This window comes from Podarcis pityusensis, assembly GCF_964106645.2.
Source record: "Podarcis pityusensis genome assembly, chromosome: 5".
Classification (NCBI taxonomy): domain Eukaryota; kingdom Metazoa; phylum Chordata; class Lepidosauria; order Squamata; family Lacertidae; genus Podarcis; species Podarcis pityusensis.
The window spans coordinates 66840177-66859947 of NC_138032.1; the positions used below are offsets into that span (position 1 = coordinate 66840177).

A 19771-nucleotide genomic window follows, 5' to 3' on the forward strand; every position below is an offset into this window, starting at 1 on the left:
AAAGCTCTTTCACACAAAAATAATACTCCCCCCCCCCCCCGTCTCTGTGTGTGTGTGGAGAATGTGCACACTAGCCCCAAGATCTAGCTTGTATTTGTAGCTGTGGGAAGCAGTGTGATTTGTTACTCTGGGCCTTTCCAATTGGACTTGTTTTTCTTTAACAACTCTGGTTTCAGCACCATTCACTATAATAGGGAATCTAAAAATGGCTGCAACTCCCCCTTTCCCCACCCCACATAATTTGAACTGTAGTATACCCCTTCATAAAGGGCAAGTTTCAGAATATCTGCAGTGGTTCTCCCTTAAGAACAGATCTCACCTTGGACCTGGGGGTGAAATAGGAATCATAGCAGGTGGGTAGTGGGGGAGGGGGAAGGAACCTGGATCCCCAATAAAGACTGATGTGGGAAAATGTCATCCCCAGTAAAGTCCCTGTTGCCCAAAGGGTTGTTGCAGAGAAGTGGACTTCTGTCCCCTACCCCACCCCCCAATTTGGAGGGCTATAGCCTATTTTCCCTGGAGACGAAATCTCTCACTTGACTTGTATAGGTGGAAAAAGCCTCTGGATCACCAGAGAAGACGGTAGTGGAAGAAACTGTACCCTTTCCAGCAAGGGCCCTTGTATCGCAAGGTCTTTGGTGGTGGTGGCTCCCCTACCCTGGATTTTTGGTATACAGCTTCTTCTCACTGGGAGAGAGAAACCTCTCCATTAACTTGAGAAGAGATTGAGGGGGAAAGAGCAGGGGAAGACCATGGATCCTGAGGAAAGATTGGGGCTGGATCTAGACACATCAAAGAAGTGTTTCAGTTTAAAGCGTTTTAATTTAACCAGGGAAAGCAGGTAGAGAAAAAACAGGACTACATGTCGCCATCTGGTGGTGCCATGTTATATCGCCCATACAACGCATATACGGTAAATCATTTTTTTCCTTTACCAGTCTAGTTGAGTCCTGGGAGAAATGTCATCTTCCCAGCAAGTTGTCACCCCAAGGGTGATTGCTAAGAGGTAGGACCTCTGCCCCAACCACAGATTTTGGGGGATACAGCCTCTATCTTCCTTTTGGGAGATAGAGATCTTTCCATTAACTTGCATAGGAAAAAGGTGATGGTAATAACATTTAAAAAAAAAACCCAGCAGAGATCCAGGTAAAAAAACCTGACTTTTAAATATTTACAATGTTTACTGGATTTGAGCAACAGTGTTGGCATTTAGCAAAAGATACATGCATAGATCTGGTGCATATGTGTTGTACAGACAACGACCGTTTTGTGTGTGTTCAAGGCATGCATGACCGTAAATGCATGCGCCATGGTTGGACACTGAATAGGGCATAACATGGTGAGGTGGACTTACACATGGCCTGCCATTGCACACAATGACCAGGAAAGCAACCCCCATGCAAATTGGGGGTTGCCTGTATCTGTATGCATTGGTTTAAACTGTCTTGATATTTTATGCAGGTGGTTGGTTTATAGATATTTTTTTATAAAGTAAGAAATTGCAGCCCATGCCTGCAGTCATGCACACACATACCTCTGTGTGAGTCTTAAGTATGGATATGTGAGCCCTGAATCATTTGATGGGAGAAAAATAGTTTCCCCTATGCTATCAACTAAATTCTAGCATTTCAGTTTAACTGGCTTTTAGAGCAAGCTGTTAAAGCGACCCTTTTTTTTTTTGTTTGTTTCATCAGACTCAAGTATTTGTCACTAAAAAGTATTTTTGAAGTGGGGAGGACTCAATTGTTCAATGCTCCCATAACAGGTTTGTATTCAACTCTCTGTGAATAATGAGAGTGGAGAGGCTGACAGAATTGAATAGCATACCTCATAAAAAGAAACTGATCTGTAAACTCAAGATAAATTCCAGTGTAATAGTGTGGCACAGAACACTCTAGGAGCATAAAGGAGTCTAGAATAAAAGGTATGGGGAAGTCAGTCCCAAACTTCGGGAAGAAGAGAGGAAGATTATTAAAGTCTAAAGTCTAGCTAACACAAAAACAAAACTAGTTCTGAACATTAGATTGCACAGTCTGTGCCAGCAAAGCACACTGATTTCTAAACAGTAGTTTACTACAGTTCAGCCTAGACAACCAAGAATCTCAGTGCACTTTAATCAAATAATATGTTCAAGGGAATAAAAGAGGTCCATAGAGCAATAGTTCCATGGAACGCAAACAAGTGAGCCAATCCACCTGCCATTCTGTAAGATGCTTTTGTTAGGGCTAGGGTTTCATGGGGATTTTATTCTATTTCCTGTTGTTATCAATGTGACCATAGGACAAATGACAAGTAGATAAATGCCCTTCCTTGGAGGTCAAGAGGCAATATGAACTGGAGGTGGGCAGAGGCTGTTGTGCTCATGTGCTGCCTGTGCGTTTCCCACAGGCATCTTCTTGCCCACTGGATGCTAGACTAGATGAGCCATTGTCTGATGCCACATGCTGTTCTTACATTATTAAATAGCATAGTTATATAGAAATCTGCCCATTAACTTTTCACAGCTAGAAGGTCATTTTCTCACAGCAGAGAGCATTTGTACTAAGAAATGCAAACTTCTTTCTCCCCCTAAGTTTGTTACATTCTGCAAGAACAGAGCTGGCCCACCCATAAGGCTTTGTGAGTCAGCTGCCTCAGGTGGCAGGCTGGGGGCAGCTGGGAGGGTATGGCAGATCCGGGTCCATGAGGAGTGTGCATCTCTCCGCCATCCATACTTGTCAGCCACTTTCCTCACCCTCTTCTGCCCCCTCACTGCTGCCTGCTCCTCTGTAGCCTCCTGTTTCCTCCCCTGCCACCTTCAGTCACCTCACTGCAGTATCTCCACTGGTAAGAAATATGTGGCAATGCTTATAAATCTGAAGGAGTCCTATGCCTGGTTTTACTTAGAGTTTAGTGTGGTTTACTTCCACGCAAACTGTGCATAGGATTGCACTATTGATTGGTGTAACTGGGGGCACAAGTTCTCTGATTCTTGTACACTATGTGAAGCACAATACTAATTAGGTTTACTCAGAAGTAGAGCCCACTGATTTTAATGGTACTTACTATTAGGTAGGTGTACACAGGATTACAGTAAAAGTGCTTTTTTCTCAAAAAAAAAAAATTAGGGGTACTCTCGTTTTCCTATTCATATTGAAATACTGCCCCTCAATGAGGCCAAACTTAGATTCACGAAATGTTTAGGGGTATGCGTACCCCTGCGTACCCCCCAGAAAAATACACTGGTCATAGCAGATCCCCGCCACCCACAACAAGAAACATGGGCTTTGGTTATGTAATAAAGGAAAAGTTATCATCTTATGTGCTTGGGGTAATTTCTTTATAACCAGAATAACAATATTATCCATACCATTGTGGTAATGGATTCATAGAATCATGGAGTTGAATGAGACCCCAAGGAACATCTAACTGTAACACAACCCACTGCAGGAATCTCAACTAGATCATACATAGTGTCATATCATTTTTCTCTTGTTGGGTCTCCAGTTTGGCACTGACCCTGTTCTATAGTGGACCATGCCCATTTCACAAATGTATGAATCTAAGCCAATGTGTGAAGCTAAAGAAGTAAAGGATTTACATAATTTCCTTCTTGGTATTTGTCAACCCCTAGGAATGTATCTTCTAGTGAGGCATTTTAAAAAGTTGTGTTGGTGTTTTGTTATGTAGTTGTGATAGAAACGAAAGGATTGACCCAGCGATGACACACCATCTTTGTTTTAAGCAAATAAAAAAGTGTGTTGAAATTCAGAAAACATTGAATTGCAAGCATATAAAGCAGATTAAAATGTACCTTGTGATCATCTGCTGGTGGTTTTATAAATTAGGGTGTTAGCTCTGCAAAATTGTTCAGAAGGGATTTAAAACTGCTTTAACTTTTCTGAAATTCAATTAGGCCATGCATGCACAGCCATCTCATAAATATTATATTGATGAACACTGAAATGCTGTAACTCAGAACAGGTGCTCTCCTCAGCATTCATTCACCTTTTCTCAGTGGCGTAGCGTGGGTTGTCAGCACCCGGGGCAAGGCAAGTAATTTGCACCCCCTAACCCAGTAGGGGCAGAGAGCTGCGAGTACGAGTGCGCCCCCTCCCCCCAGATGTTGCGCCCGGTGCGGCCAGCCCCCCCTGCACCCCCCACGCTACGCCACTGCCTTTTCTATAATTAATGATGGATTTTACTCACTGCAGGAGAGCAGTAAAGAGGGATAGAATGGGTGGTGCATCAGTCATGCACTTCCTCTAGTGGTCTGCATATAAAAAATAATACTAATTAGCTGTATCATTTACCCTCTGTATAATGTGTGTGGGGGGGTGAAAATTCTTGCAAAAATGTGTTTTCAGGTTGAGCAGTTTAGTTACTTTCCTCTCATTTACGCTTCAGGCCAGTTCTTCAGAATTTAGAAATTTTTTCCTAGCTTTTAATTTTAAGTTTGTCTCTCCTACCTCAATGCTAGTTTCATCCTGTCCTTGGTTTTATGTTATGAGATGGATTTTTAATATTTTTGTTTTTATTTTTTGACATCATCATCATTTTATTTGTATGCCGCCTTTCTACAGTTAAAACAATGCTCAAGGTGGCTTACAATATGAAAAGATTTACATAATTACAAACATAGCAAAGTAGTCATAAAAATACATAAATAACATTAAAACTACATAACCAAACTGAACAATTTCCACATAAAAATAAAGAAACAAAAAAATTAATATAAAAAGGTAAAGGACCCCGTTGCAGACGACTCTGGGGTTGTGGCACTCATCTCGCTTTAAAGGCCAAGGGAGCCGGGGTTTGTCCGCAGATGGTTTTCCCAGGTCATGTGGCCAGCATGACTAAAGCGCTTCTGGCACAACACAACACTGAAACCAGAGCAGCGCACGGAAATGTCGTTTACCTTCCCGCCAGAGCGGTACCTATTTATCTACTTGCACTTTGACGTGCTTTCAAACTGCTAGGTTGGCAGGAGCTGGGACCGAGCAATGGGAGCTCACCCCGTCGTGTGGATTCGAACCGCTGACCTTCTGATCGGCAAGCCCAAGGCTCAGTGGTTTAGACCACAGCACCACCTGTGTTATAATTAATATAAATAACAGCAAAAACTCCTGACAAAGCTTTCCCCAAAATACCCCAGTCCTTGCTGGGCAGGAGCAGCAGCAGTTCTTATGAAGCCTGTCAGGCCCCGCCGTAGGCCAGGTGGAAAGAGGCAGGAACCGGGGGCTTTCAGGCTCCCAGCAGGTCAGAATCCATACTTTACCCTTTTGCTGTTATTTCTTTCCCCAACAGCCTTTGGGAAATATTTTTTAGTTTCTATATTTCAGTACATGGAAGATAGGGTGCTGGTCAGAAGTGCTAATTGTTGTTAAAGGAGAAGTTACATTTCATATATATATATATTATAAATTGTTATAAGCTTATTCTTACAAAGAAAAAAATTGAATTTATTTGGATTTCTAAATAAATAAATCATAATTTCATATATTGACATCATTTGTGATAATTTTTTTAAACACGGGGCTCTTTTCTGGTTATTTCATCTGGTATAATCCTGAGTGGTTCTGAGTGAACAATTGGAGCAGAGCCTAATAGACAGCCAAGTAATTAAAGGACTGAAGAGCAGAAAATGACTGTTTTAATAATGAATTATTCATGTGTAAACTTAAGGCTGATGAGCTACTATTTAAAGAGTGTGGTGTTATAATACTGCCTTAGGGTGTTGCTTCAGAGAAGTTTGAACAAGTATGTAACTTTTCCTTAAGACATATTTTTAAGTGAAAGACAGGATGAAAACAGTTTTATAAATAGTAAAATAGGGAGCCATGGCCTTTTGACCTTATTCATACGTTTGAGTATCAGATAATACAAGGGAAAGGTAAAATTAAACCATTTTATTTTGGCCCAAGATACACAAGAATAGCTGTTGTTGCTTGCCATTACCGCCTGTAGTAACGCGCAGCACTGGTTAAGGCATATATCATCAACATAATGGAAGATTATGTCGTCGCACTTCTCCTTTCCTTCCTTTGCTCCCACAGCCAGCAACATTGACCCCTTAATACAGAGCTTTCCAAACTTTCCGTGTGGGTGACACACTTTTTAGACACGCATCATTTTGCAGCACAGTGATTCAGTTTTACTGGCAAACTGGAGGTTGAACTAGGTGCGACAGATCTACACGCTGCAGCCAACACACTAATGTGCCACGACACACACTAATGTTAAAGTTCTGCCTTAACAGAACCCAGGCTACTGTGAAACCCTCCTATTACAGCCAATGTAATTAGTTCATATCAATGTTTGGGCAACAACTGATTTATGTGCATATCACTGTGACCCGGAAGTGGCCAGAAAGGGGCCATAAGAGGGTGGCATGGGCTTATGCATGCTCTGCCGTCACACGCAATGGCCCAGAGTGCAATCAGGGGTTGCCTGTACTGTACTTGATTCAGACAAGGGAACACAGTGCTGAACATCACTAGAACCACTTACACATATTACAGAATATATGTATGTATACACAAGGGAGAGAGAGAGACCCACAGAAATATGTACAGTGGTACCTCGGGTTAAGTACTTAATTCATTCTGGAGGTCCATTCTTAACCTGAAACTGTTCTTAACCTGAAGCACCACTTTAGGTAATGGGGCCTCCTGCTGCTGCTGTGCCCCCGGAGCACAACTTCTGTTCTCATCCTGAAGCAGAGTTCTTAACCTGAAGCACTATTTCTGGGTTAGCGGAGTCTGTAACCTGAAGCATCTGTAACCTGAGGAACCACTGTATATATCAATTTTTTAAAACATGCTTCTATCCCTCAGATACTATGCTTTCAACATACACTGAAAATTAAACTTCTGAAATGGCACTCATTCCCCACTAATAACTGATATTCAGAGATGGGCATAGCCATTAGTTTTTATGTCACTTTTTTTTTTGCTTTGCCATATGATTTATCCTCATCTTGCCATGTGGGCTCAATTCTGCAAGAACCGCTGAGCAATCTCACTGAGTACTGAAATCAGCATGTTCCAGTGCTGCCCTCTGCTATGTTTCAAGCCACACTGCCCCAGTGCTGTGTCTGTCTCTCTTGCTGGATGACAACATTTCATCTTGGATTTATATCTTAGATTAGAAAGCTTTATGTAGTGCTCTGCTACGGCACTTTGCCCTATCACTCTGATTTATTAGTTGACCCTGGCTGCTCTTAGAAACGTGTGCAGTTTTATCTTTTTGTATAAAATATAGCAGCCCTGAAGATCTTGCCTCATATTGGCCGCATCTTTCTGTCCCAGTGAAAATAGATTATTACTCTTTGTGACCTAATTCATATTGTGAAGCAATGCTGAACATTAAACATAGAGGGTGAAATGTTTTAGAGAACGCCATTCTGCCTTGGTTTTTTAAAAAAATCAATAAGAATATCTATCTTTTTCAAAAGCATATATATATATATATATATATATATATATATATTGCTGCATTAAAAGCAAATTTCTTCCTGTTTAACATTCTGCAGTATAAATACATTGCTAAGCTGAATCTAGTTCTGTGATATTATGGACTTGTGATGCAAAATCAGATTTAATAACAAATTATTTCAATTAAGGAATAATTAATATTGTATCTACATACACATCACAACCTTCTGCCTCAATCCAGATGTCAGTGCTCACCTCGACACCAGCTGCTTTTACGCATTTGTCTTTTGTCGCCCCTGGCAGATATTTCAGACAATTTATTCGTTAAATGATTACATTAAAACAATTTCTGAGACCTCTGGGTATAGGACGGTATATAAATTCTAATGCTGAGGATGATGAATTTCTGACCCACTTTAAAGGAACATTTTCAAAGTAGCCTACAAAAATATACCGTAGGTTGAAACCAGTAATAAGTCAGCTAAAGCGTGTGAAGAGAACAGGGGTTAACTAGCATTAGACTGCAGTCTAGTTAACTAAAATTTTAATGCACTGTACATAGGGCTGCCTTTGAAGATGATCTGGAAACCAGCTGGTACCACATGTGGCCGCTGGTGTGACTGTTGAGGCCAGACAACATATTTTATTGATACGTTTAAAGTGCTGGACTTGACCTTTAAAGACCTAGTTTGGGCCCAACTTGTTTAAAGAACAGCCTATGCCACACAAACCTGCCCATGCTTTAAGCTTGGCATTGGAGGCCGTACTTTACTTACTGGTCTTGAGTTAGACTGGTGGGCTGTAGGGACTGTGTCATCTCAGTAGTGATCCCTGCCTTGTGTAATCCAACCCCACCTAAGAGGTGTGCTTGGACCCCTCATTTGCAGTATTTCAAAACGCTTTGAAAACCAACCAGTTATGCATGTCTCTTAATGTATGTTTTATTGTCATGCTGCTGTTTTATTGAAGCTTTATTGCGATGCCTCTGGAAATGGCTTTCATACTGGTTGGTTTTCATGTACTGCCTTCTGACACATATTAATTTTAAAGTTTTATTATAATACTGCATTGTGTTGTTATGCATTTATTTTGTTCACTGTCTTGCCTGGACCTATAAGGCAGCATATAGCTTTTAAAATAATATACCTTTATGTAAAAAGAACTTGGCACTAATATTTTATTTCATACTGGGAATGATTGTTCAGTTTTAGATCTCACCACCTGTTGAGTTATATGCTTTGAGAAAAATGCTCTGAATTTAACACGAGGGGTAGAAGATTCATTGTTGTGACTTATAGGTGTTTGGATTGGGACATTTCTCTTTCATTTGTTCTGTATATTCTTTTGAACATGACATTTAACAACTTAATAAAGTGTATCCTAAAAAAACAAAAAACAGCCTCTAACCTTTAGTCGAAAAGGTTGATATTATAAACATTTTGTTCAAACAATTATTTTCCATTAAATAGAAAAATGGTTTTCAGCTCACCATCATGATTGTTTGTTTGTTAATATTGTTTCAAAGGATTCTGGGCATTAAAATGTCACCCAGCAGGGTCAAATAGCAATACACAAACAGTGCACTGAACCAAAGTTGCCAAAACATGTTAGTACATGGACCAGCATCTTTGCTTGCCAAATGAGGTCTAGCTGCCTGATTGGGAAGACACATGGCCCGATGGTATTCCAAATTCTCTGTATCCATGAGCACCCAAGATCAGTCTCTGAAATCTACAATTTAGATCAATCTTATGTAGCAAGGCTGGGAAATACCTAAGACCATACTGCCAGCCTATAGTCTGACCAATAGTAAGGCATATCTATATGTTCCCATGTAAACTTCACAATGCTCTTTTGGTGTTCATTAGAATACAACACCATTATGTTAAACAAAAGTGAAAAAACTTAGTGTGGTGATGTCGCTCAGTTTTTCATAACAGTTGTGCACTTTTTCAGAAAAGCACTAGATTTATATGGGCTGTGGACTAATACATGCTGATATTTTTCAGATATGAAGCCATGTGGAATAGCAATGCCTGCAAAGGCAATTAAACATGGCATAGCACACACTGACTCCAAGCAGTTGTGCACTTTTCCAGACACCATTGTGCATTGATACATAGTGATCATTTTCAGACATTGGAGCATGCGGTTCAGCACCAACTTATTGGATGAAAACAATTTGCCTATCAGGTGGGCATGAAAACACCAGAAACCCAGCTTCCCGTGGGGGGGGGGGGTTGTGCATCAAATGCCCTCATAAAAATGGAAATAGTTTTCATAGGAAAACATAGGCAGAAACAGGAAAATTTTGCAGGCTTTTGTAAAGAACTTGATCCATGCCTTTCAAATACAGCTTTAGATGTTTATTGTTTAACAGGAGCAGATACATCCAGCTGTACAACGTGCAAGCCTTGGTGATTCCTAGATGTTACACACCAGCTGCAACAGCAAGTGTCAGTTTTGAGTGAATCATGTTTGGTTTCTCTCTATGGACCTTTGTTATACACAGCAAAAGGAACTTTAATCCCCTGATTCATGATACTTGATTCTTCATCAGCAGTTTACAACTTTGATATAACAGATGTCTAGCAGTAGAAATGAAATATTAGCTGTCACAATGACTATATGCTTGGAGGCTATAACATGAGCTGCCTGCATCATTTTTCTTATTTACCAAATCCCTATAGTTAGGTCAGAACTGACAGATGTGGTGCGGCAGAAGCCCCTCTATGTGGAGTGGGCCAATATTGTATTTAGATTCCAAATGCAGGGGGAATCCTCTGAGCGCTGAGCAAGCAGCCTGGTTGACATTCACAACTATTACATGGTGCCAAAATGATGGCATACTTGGAAAACATACTCCAACATTAAAGCAAGTAAACTCGAACACTTCTCTGTTGTTTTGTTTAATTAAGAAATGGGGTAAATTAAAGAATATTGAGAGGGGGGAACTAAAAAGAAGAAGCCAGTAACATCAAAACGAATCCTAACATTCCAGTAGGCAAGAGGTTTCAAAGGGGATCTAATAATCACATTGCTGTTTCTTTCAAGTGATAACATACTTATCTCATAACTAAGGATGGAACTCGCTGCATCTGGTTGACCAGTTACACTGCTGGACTAGGTCAGCCTGACCCAGCAAAACTCTTCTTGCGTGACTTGGCTAAGATAATACAGTTAGCTTCATGGATGAGCAGGGATTTGATTTGACTCACTTCCCTTGGCTGGAATTCGCATTTTGTCCACTGCAATGTACTGCACCCTTGTTATTTTATTTGTCTTGGATTTTAGGAAATAGTAAGCCATTTCCTATAGGAACTTGTGTTCCCGGTTTTCTTACGTTAAAAAATTTCACTTGCTTAACAGGCGATCAAGTCCAGGAGCTAGGCAGGAATCCGGGCATTGTTTTTTCCTGCCTAGATAAAATGCCAGCTACAAATGTATATGGAATTTCAACTTTCATATCACAAGTGGTATAATTATGAAATCAAGATTTCTAGTCAACAGAGTGATTCAAAAGTGCCACAAAATAAAGTGTGTGCTTTAGTGTAAGCTACAGTTGTCAGCAAGTCAGTATGCCAAAGTTCAGAGTCCGAGGGTTGATCCATGCAAGCAAAGTTCAAAATTCAAAGATCAGGAAATGAGGTTCAGGGTCAATCCAAGTAGCCAAGGCCAGCAGTCAAGATACTAGAGTCAAGCCTGAAGCACAGTCCCATGGAGGTCCAGGAGCATCCAAATCAAGGCCCATCAACATAGGCAATTGAGCAGACAGCTCTGCTGCCCCTTTATACTTTGCCTGCTGATTGCATCATCTCGGCTTGACGAGGCATATGACCCTCACCTGTTCCAAGCCTACTCCAACTGAGGAATCACACACTTCCTCCCAGAGCTAGCTAGTGGGCCCTTGCCTGCCTCAGCCTTCTGGAGCACCTGCCTGCTGCTCCCTACACCTCAGAGCCTGCTGTGTTAGTGGAGACAGGGCCCACTCTGGTGATGGGTGCTGCTGCTCTGCTTCCTATGCACTGACTCCCACCTCATCATCATCTTCCTTGTGAGTACTTCCTATACCAACCTCTCTTTCCCCATCCCCAGCTTGCCCTGGTGTGTCCCAGTCCCAGCTACAGCCCTTGCTGGGATCCTCCCCTTCCTCCCCCTGTTGTCCTGCCAGTTCATGACATCTAGTATCCCTTTTTCTTAATAACTCTGGTTTCTGGTGCTGAGGATTACTCAGTTTTAACATAGGTACTGGGGTTATTTATGTACTGGGATTATGGTTCAGAGAAAGGTGGTTTTTGTTTTGTTTCATTGAAGCGTACAAGGTCCAAAATGTTTGCCTGATTTGTTGGTATTAGAAATAAGCTTGGTTAGATTTTCATTTTTGGCTCTGTACCTTCTAGGGAGGAAAATGGATGTTAAACATTCAAATTGATTCAGCCATATTTGCAATTTGAAAGGAATGTTTGTGATTGTTTTCATTATCATGGCACCCTACTATTTTAAGTGGAAAATGTGTGTGTGTGTGTGTGTGTGTGTGTGTAATTGTAAAAAAATCTCTCATTTTAAATAGCAGCTTTAGCAAAATATTGTTTGTGTTGACTTGCTGCAAGGGTATAAATAAGAACAAAAGAGGAACCCTGCTGGGTCAGATTAAAGGCCCATCTGTTTCAGTGACCTACGCACAAAGTGGCCAAGTAGATGCCTTTGGGAAGCCCATAAACTTGACATGAACAAAACCACCCTCTCCCTAATTCTCCAGAAACTGGTATTCAGAGGCATGCCACCTAAGAAACTAGAAGCAGTACATAGCCGTTGTGGCTGGTAGCTATTAATAGCCTTATTGCTATTATAAATTTGTCTAAACCCCTTTAAAGTGGTCTAAGTTGGTGGCCATTACTACAACTTGTGGCAGAGAATTCCATACTTTACCTATGTGCTGTGTGAAGGAGTGCTCCGTGCTCCATGATCAGATGGAAGTGGCTGAGGTTGGTTAGAGCCTGGTGCTGATAATCCCATGGTTGCAGGTTTGATCCCTGCATGGAACAGTTGTGTATGGCTGCATTGCAGGGGGCTGGTCTAGATGACCCCCCTTTCCAACTGTACAATTCTATGTGTCTCACTTTTGCATAATTCTAAAGCTATGCAACTCAACAATACTGTAACTTTTCTCATGGCTTAAGTAATAATTTCTTTGTTGATATGTGCATCTCTTAAGGCCTTGTGATTTGTATGGTAAGCCTTGCAATCTAGGCTCTAAGAATACAATTATATTGCAGCATGTCACTGAAACTGTATGAACAGCTGCAATTAATATTTTTTTTATCGTCTTTCTTTTAAACCAACACCCTGTATTTCACCAGAAAAAGTATATATATATTTTTTCCTTGTGGCAAAATATGAAAAAGGGATCGTTAGGAAAAGGAAATGTCTTTCAAATTAAGAGAAAATGTAATCACCAATATGTTGGTTTGCACTATATATTGCCAGCTCCTGTTGCACAATATTGATTTCCTATTTAGTATTTGTGCAAATGATGTAAGGATTTATTGAAGGAGTAGTAATGCTACCCTACAAAGGGGGTCTGGAAATATGCCAGTCCTCTTTAGCTAAATAAAGACAGCAACGTCATGGAAAGGGTTCAGATTTATTGCAGACTGCGGTAAGAATAAATGATCCAGAGGAGTTCTCCAAATTCTGGAGCCCAAATACAAAATTCAAGATACTTTTATAACATTTTCTTTACATGCTTAGCTCATGAACAATCCCTTTCAGCAACATGATTGGATAACAGAATCTGTGGACAGCTTGTTGACTCTTCATGTTTACTTCTAATTGGTTGACAAATAAGCATGGCAACAGATAGTTCTGAACAAAGTTTATAAATTCACTCCTCTTCTGTCTTGTTCAAAATGTTGCATTTTTGGTCGTCTGTTACATGAAGCGATCATTTTGGAGCTTCTAGTCTCTTCAAGGCCACTTCACATTTCTGGTATGTGAAGCTGATAAGCGAGCCCTGCTTATTAGCAAAAAGACAGGTTGGGGTGCATGAAAAATCTTTGCTTAGCTAGTTATATACCTTTATGCAGGACAATGGCACAGATACGTTGTGGTTGTGACTGGGAACATGTTTATGCAGGCTCAGCAGGCTGAGGTCAATTGTGTATCAGAAACCTGTTCTGTGACAAAAGGTGAGAGCATGTCAGTACAGTATAGGGGTATTCTGTACTTCACCTTCCAGCTAGCCTGAAAGAACTTGGCAGATCTCCTGCGTTCCTAATTGGCACAACCTCTCCTTGCTGTCCTGCTAGCTGCTGATAGTGGACTGTAAGCTATTGTTCAGCAGAAACTGACTCAAAGCAGAAATATGAGTGCTGTGAAAGCAATGTATGAGAGCAATGTATGCTCAGAAATGCCTGCCTGCTATGTTGACCCCAGTGGGTCTCAGGTCATGACATTCACCTGGGTCCCAGGTAATGACACTCAGGTATCAGTAAAACTTGATCATTGTCATATTTGCTTTTTGAGAACAAGTTAAGAAATAAAAACGAGTTAAGAAAACATACATGAAAACAATCTTCCCAAATCGGGCATGTTCCATGACATTAATTGTATTTTGGCAACAGTTAAAGAAGTATTTTTGTCAAGCATTTGTTGATTTTAATAACAAGTTGTGTGTTGTTGTTTTTTACTGTGGTTTGTTGTGTTGATGTTTAGAGATACTGTTTTAAAATACGCAGTTTATATTTTGAAAGCTGACCTGGAATTTGGTAACGTAGGGCAATATATTAAATACCTAAAATAAGCTCTAGTCATCATAAACTCTAAATACAGATTACAGTCAAGACATCTGTCAAATGCAATTATAGCACCATTCAAGAGCTTGGTTTCACAACATTCAGCAGCCCAGAGAAGGCACGCTGTCATCCAGTGATGTTTAGCAGAAATTTTACGCTGCCACTTCTCACTTCCTCCAATTAATAGAATAACCAGAGAATACATGACTTGAGGTTGTTTTCCAGCTATTATGTAACTGCTGAATAAGTGAATGGCTCCAGGAATTAGATCAAAATAGGGGAAAATGTGAAGGGCTTGTAAATCCTCTTCTTACCACTTCTTGGGAAATGAATGCAATATTGATGGAAAGGGGTTGTTTTAGTTCATTTCATGCAGCAGACTTCCTTCAGGAACTGTTTTTGTGATTGTTTTAAAGAGGTTTTCTTGAGTATGCTTTATATTGCTGTGTATTTTGGTAAGCTATCTTGAGGACCTGTTGACCAAAAGGCAGACTAAGATAAAAATGGTAATAGCAACAATAATAAGCAGACAGTGCCACACCCCACTGAAAGGTTCTCATTACAAGAGGCAATCATCATTTGCCACCTGCAAACAGATTCATCGCCAGGCAGCAGACCTCCTAATAACAGTTCTCAATCTTTGTTAATAACTCAACAGCTACTCTCCTAGCTGTCCCGTATTCCTAGACCGATTGTAAGTACAGTAGCTGGAAGAATTAAATTATCAACATGGAATCAACTATCTTTGATTATGATTTGTTGTCACCCTGCTTAACTTAATTGTTCACCTGGAATTTAATCCTGCCCACAAGTACCACTGACAGGATTGCAGCCTTCATTCTAAAACTCCTAATTAGTTGTATGTGTTTTCTGATAGCATCCTGGTCTTACCAGCCTATCTAGATGACTAGCCCCATTCAGCTGTCATAAATTATTGTGATTATTAGTCTGCTCTAGTTAACTGATGGACCAATAAATTAAGCCATTGGCCTTTTAAGACAATAAACGTTTGTTATTAAATGTTGTAGAGTAACCAAAGGAGATGAATATTACCATAATGCCCCTGGTTTTAAGTCTCTGTGGAACATTTGGCTAACCAACCACTGCCAGGTCACTGTAGTTTCCTAAGGGGCCTGAGACCTTAGTATGAACATCCAGCATCCTTAAAGATACATGTCCCATGTGTTACTAAGCACTGGGGTGTCATTTCTGACATCTCCCCTAAGTGCTCAGGTACCTCGGGAAAAGATTCAGCATCCCCAATACCAGGAGGGAGGTTAGATTATGAGTTTGACTAGAATTTTGTGACAATTTTGTGCTTGTCTCCTTTAACCATCAGGAGTGCCACCTCTGAATTGTTGTATGCTGCTGTGGCTTAACACCTATTCATTTGTTCAATGTGTCAGTATTCTACTAAATGCAAACTGAATCAGCTGGAAATCTAATTACCAAAATTTTAATGTAAACCTTCACGTGACAGTTTTAAATGGTAACAAACTTTTTATTTTTATAATCCTGAGAGGATCTAGCAGGTATTTGACTTTGCTTCTGAGAAGGGGTTATTTGAATAATACAAAAACTAATTGCTTGATTGAGGAAAACAAATAATCTACAGTGGTAAAAAACACACACCATAAATTGTTAGGGCTTTGCTGGGTATTTCACAAAAATGACCCATTTTAGATTTCCTGCACATATACAAACTTATAATGGAACTGCCAAATAAGTTTGGCAGTTCCATTAAGCCCTTTGTGGGGAGAGAAAAGGCCTAAAAAGTGCTGACTGCATCTGTGCAAGTGAAAACTATGTTCCCCATTTTGCTCATTGGATAGTGCAGTAAACTTTTCCACTGAACTTAATGAGAGATCCAAGTAACTGTTATTGGCAACACTGCCTAATTGTCAAGATTCATGTGATCCTTCAGCTTTTGCTATTAGTGAAAATACCCCATTGTGAGCCCTATTATTCTTGGCTAACTGCTACCTAAGGGAATTGCAGCTGTGTTCCAGAAAATGCAAGATGTATCTGCAGAGGGCTTCCGTGGGGAGATATGCCGGATAGCAAAGTTGAAAAATTGAGTCATTAAGACAGCAGAAGACCTTAGGGCTATAGCAAGAAAAACCCAGAAAGGGGCAGCATGCTTTTAACATTATACCTTGCCTCACCTACTGCCCTGCCATTTCATCACCAAGTGCTAGCAAGAACAACAACCCATGAATGCCACATATAAGCAGATTATCTCTCAGGGTTTTGACTGGTAAATCTCAGTTGTGTTTATGCAATATATAAGGCACCTTCCCATCCTGGCTTGGGTATAGCAATGAGCATTATTATTATTATTATTATGGCACTGTGGTCTAAACCGCTGAGCCTCTTCGGCTTGCTGATCAGAAGGTTGGCGGTTCAAATCTGCCGGGGTGAGTTCCTGTTGCTGTGTCCCAGCTCCTGCCAACCTAGCAGCTCGAAAGCATGCCAGTGCAAGTAGATACATAGGTACCACTGCAGCGAGAAGGTAAACAGTGTTTCCTTGCACTCTGGTACTCGTCACGGTGTCCCATTGTGCCAGACGTGGTTTAGTCATGCTAGCCACATGACCCGGAAAGAAGTCTGTGTGCAAACACTGGCTCCCTTGGTCTAAAAGCGAGATGAGCCCCGCACCCCATAGTCACCTTTGACTGGACTTAACCATCCAGCGGTCCTTTACCTTTACCTTTTTTATATACTGCTACTACTACTATATTTAGGACCAACAATTAACTTATTCCAAGAGGAGGAGGATTTAATAATGCTTGGCCTTTCTTAACCTTAGCAATTCAACTTCTCTAGTGTGAATGAAATTCAATGTCAATCACAGTAGTGCCATTCACATTAGTGGAATGGAAGTAAGTAATGTGTCTCCTGTATTACTGTCTATACTGCATTGCTCTACATGGGTAAATTGCCTGGAGTGTGATTTGTAAGAAATGGGATAGAGAGGAATACAGAAAACACCATAATGCTATTATAGAAGTCAATGGTTCATCCTCACCTGAAATTCAGCTTGCCATACTGCTGACCTCATCTCAGAACGGATATTGCATGACTGAATGTAGTTCAGAAAGGGCAGCTAGAACGATTAAGAGCATGGAGTCTAAAAAGAGTGAAGGTGTCTCTTTTGGAAAGGAGATGGGGAAGGGTGCTGCTCTTTCAGAAATAAATAATTTAAACATAAGAATTGGATATAATTTCAGGATGGTATTCTATAAACTTTTACCTGGGAGAAAGCATCACTGAATCCAATAAGACTTAATTCTGAGTAGACATGTATAGGATTCTGTTGCTACTCTGGATAATTTTACAATACAATTATTTGCCTCAAGGTAGTAGGTATTAACATTGTAAAAAAACAACAAGTAGTTTGCATATATTTACAAGTCTTAGAGTTATTGTAATGTTATGCTAACACTTCATAGAATACATTGAAATGTATGTTTGCCTCTAAAAAACAGGGAAAGGAAAACGGGGAAAACAAAGAAAATTCTGGATTCTTTCAGGGCATAATTAGCTACGGCGTCTATGAAATGTTATGCTCTTTTATCGGATAACTGAGGCCTTCCTATTGGTCCCCCCCCCCCCAATGAAGAATTTACAATTTCTCCCTGAGGTTAATAAAAAAAACCTCGCTAATAAATAAATGTATTATTTACATTCTACTAATAATTGCCATGCAGTTAGTCCTGTCAGAAATTAAAATGAGGCATCTTACTATTTCTAAACCTCCCCCTTTAAAAACAATAATGTGATTACTTCCAAAGCTGGCCTGATATATTTTGGCAGCTGAGTTTAACCACAAAATGGTGCTTCCCCGCCAGAGATGAGGGGGAGTGAAGATCTACATTGGGAACAAGGGGGCGAGGAGTCAAATTAACTTCACCCAAAAGCTGAACTGGGAAACAAAGGTCATTACAGGATGAAGAGGCCTGCCCAGGACACCCCAGAGGGCAGTCTCCACATTCCCTTCTCAAGGGTGGGAGGAGACCAGCAGTGCTGCGTCTTTGCCCAGAGGTGCTGTGGAGGTAGCGGGGGGGGGGGCTGCTGAGGAGGAGGCTGACCCAGCCTCCAAGTGGCTACAGCCACTCTTGGCACTGTAGCAGCTGGTAATGTGCTCCTTGAAGGCTGGGACACCCCTTTGGATCCTGCCGCCTTCACTTTGCTTCATGGGTGGGTCAGCCCTGATTACTTCTCATGGAAGTATTCACTGTCTCCGAACCCCAAATAGAGACACAGTGATCACAGCCAAAGTTTATTGGTTTAAATTTAGGACCTAAGCAAGCAAGATGTGGAAAATCCATTATCTTCTCCAGACAATAATCCCTCAAGGCCTTCCCCTATTCTATTTTCCTGATCTACACACAAACACACACACACACACACTTGTTTTTCTCATAGTTGAGGGACAAGCATATTGCTGTGACTGTGTTTTATATGGGAGCTATAATAAATAGCTGACATTGTCTAATTTCCTTACAAGCAAATCAGGATGTATGGTGAACAACTTTCTGGAAGCAAACTGGGTCTATACTTTGTTACACCTTTTCAATACTCCTCATTTTTTATGCTTCAATGCTTATTTGTTTGGGTTTTTCTTTTTTTTTACATTGAATTCCACATAATAGAATGTCATTTAATGAACAATGTAATTTAAAACTTTGATAAAAGACACTGCCCCCTGATTATCCTTGCTGGAGAAGAACTGACTACCTCAGTGGACTTTATTTTTGGGCAAGAGGAACCTCCCCGTCCCCCGGCTTTGGGAATGTAGCCTCTGTACTGACATCAGCTACCTTTAACTCATGTTCTGCCGGAAGGACCTTTCCTTTTTTTGCAGAACTGTCGATTTAACAGGAAAATATGCCCTTGGATCCTCTGCAAATGACAACTTTGGGACTGGATGTTTTGGTGGGTTAGATAGCCAAATTCAGACTGGTTCAGAAATAAAATTATATCTTGCCATTTCCATCATGACTACTGATAATGGGAAAAGTGAAAAGCAGAATTACTACTACAAACAATGATAGGAGGACTTGTGAAGTGACACTTATATGTATATGACAGTGTGTGAAATATACTTTGATGAAAGCTATGAGAAATATTTATTTCTTTTGAGTTGTTTTACTCCTTGCCACAGGTATTTTTTTAAAGTTGCAATGCCTGAACAAAGTTGTTGTTGTTGTTGCTGCATCACTAAGAATTATGTTATGAAACTGTAAAACTGCAAGTTGGGTGACAAGCATTCAACATTTCTTTTGTTCTTGTAATTTTTTATTTTCTGCAGACGCACTATGAAAATGGAGAGTACATTATCAGGCAAGGTGCTCGCGGGGACACTTTCTTCATAATCAGCAAAGGCAAGGTAAGCTCTTGTGGCACCCTATTTAAAGTGCATGTCATAAGCAATAGTTGCATATTATAGGGATGTAACACCAACCCTCGCTTTTTCCCCCATGCAGTGCCAAGGGGGGGGTGCAATATTTCACATTTAATTTGATGTTGTGACTTGGTGTTGGCGATGGAGGCTGCACT

At 40.5% G+C, this 19771-nt stretch overlaps 1 protein-coding gene across 4 annotated transcripts in view; it reads left to right on the plus strand.

Annotated features, from left to right (window-relative positions):
* Positions 1-19771, plus strand: part of PRKG1 (protein kinase cGMP-dependent 1) — a 686067-nt gene that overhangs the window by 532477 nt on the left and 133819 nt on the right. For all 4 annotated transcript variants that reach the window (XM_081004551.1, XM_081004550.1, XM_081004552.1 and 1 more), the window contains one exon: positions 19524-19601. In XM_081004551.1, coding sequence (XP_080860677.1) covers positions 19524-19601 — 78 coding nt within the window. The remainder of the gene's footprint in view (positions 1-19523; positions 19602-19771) is intronic.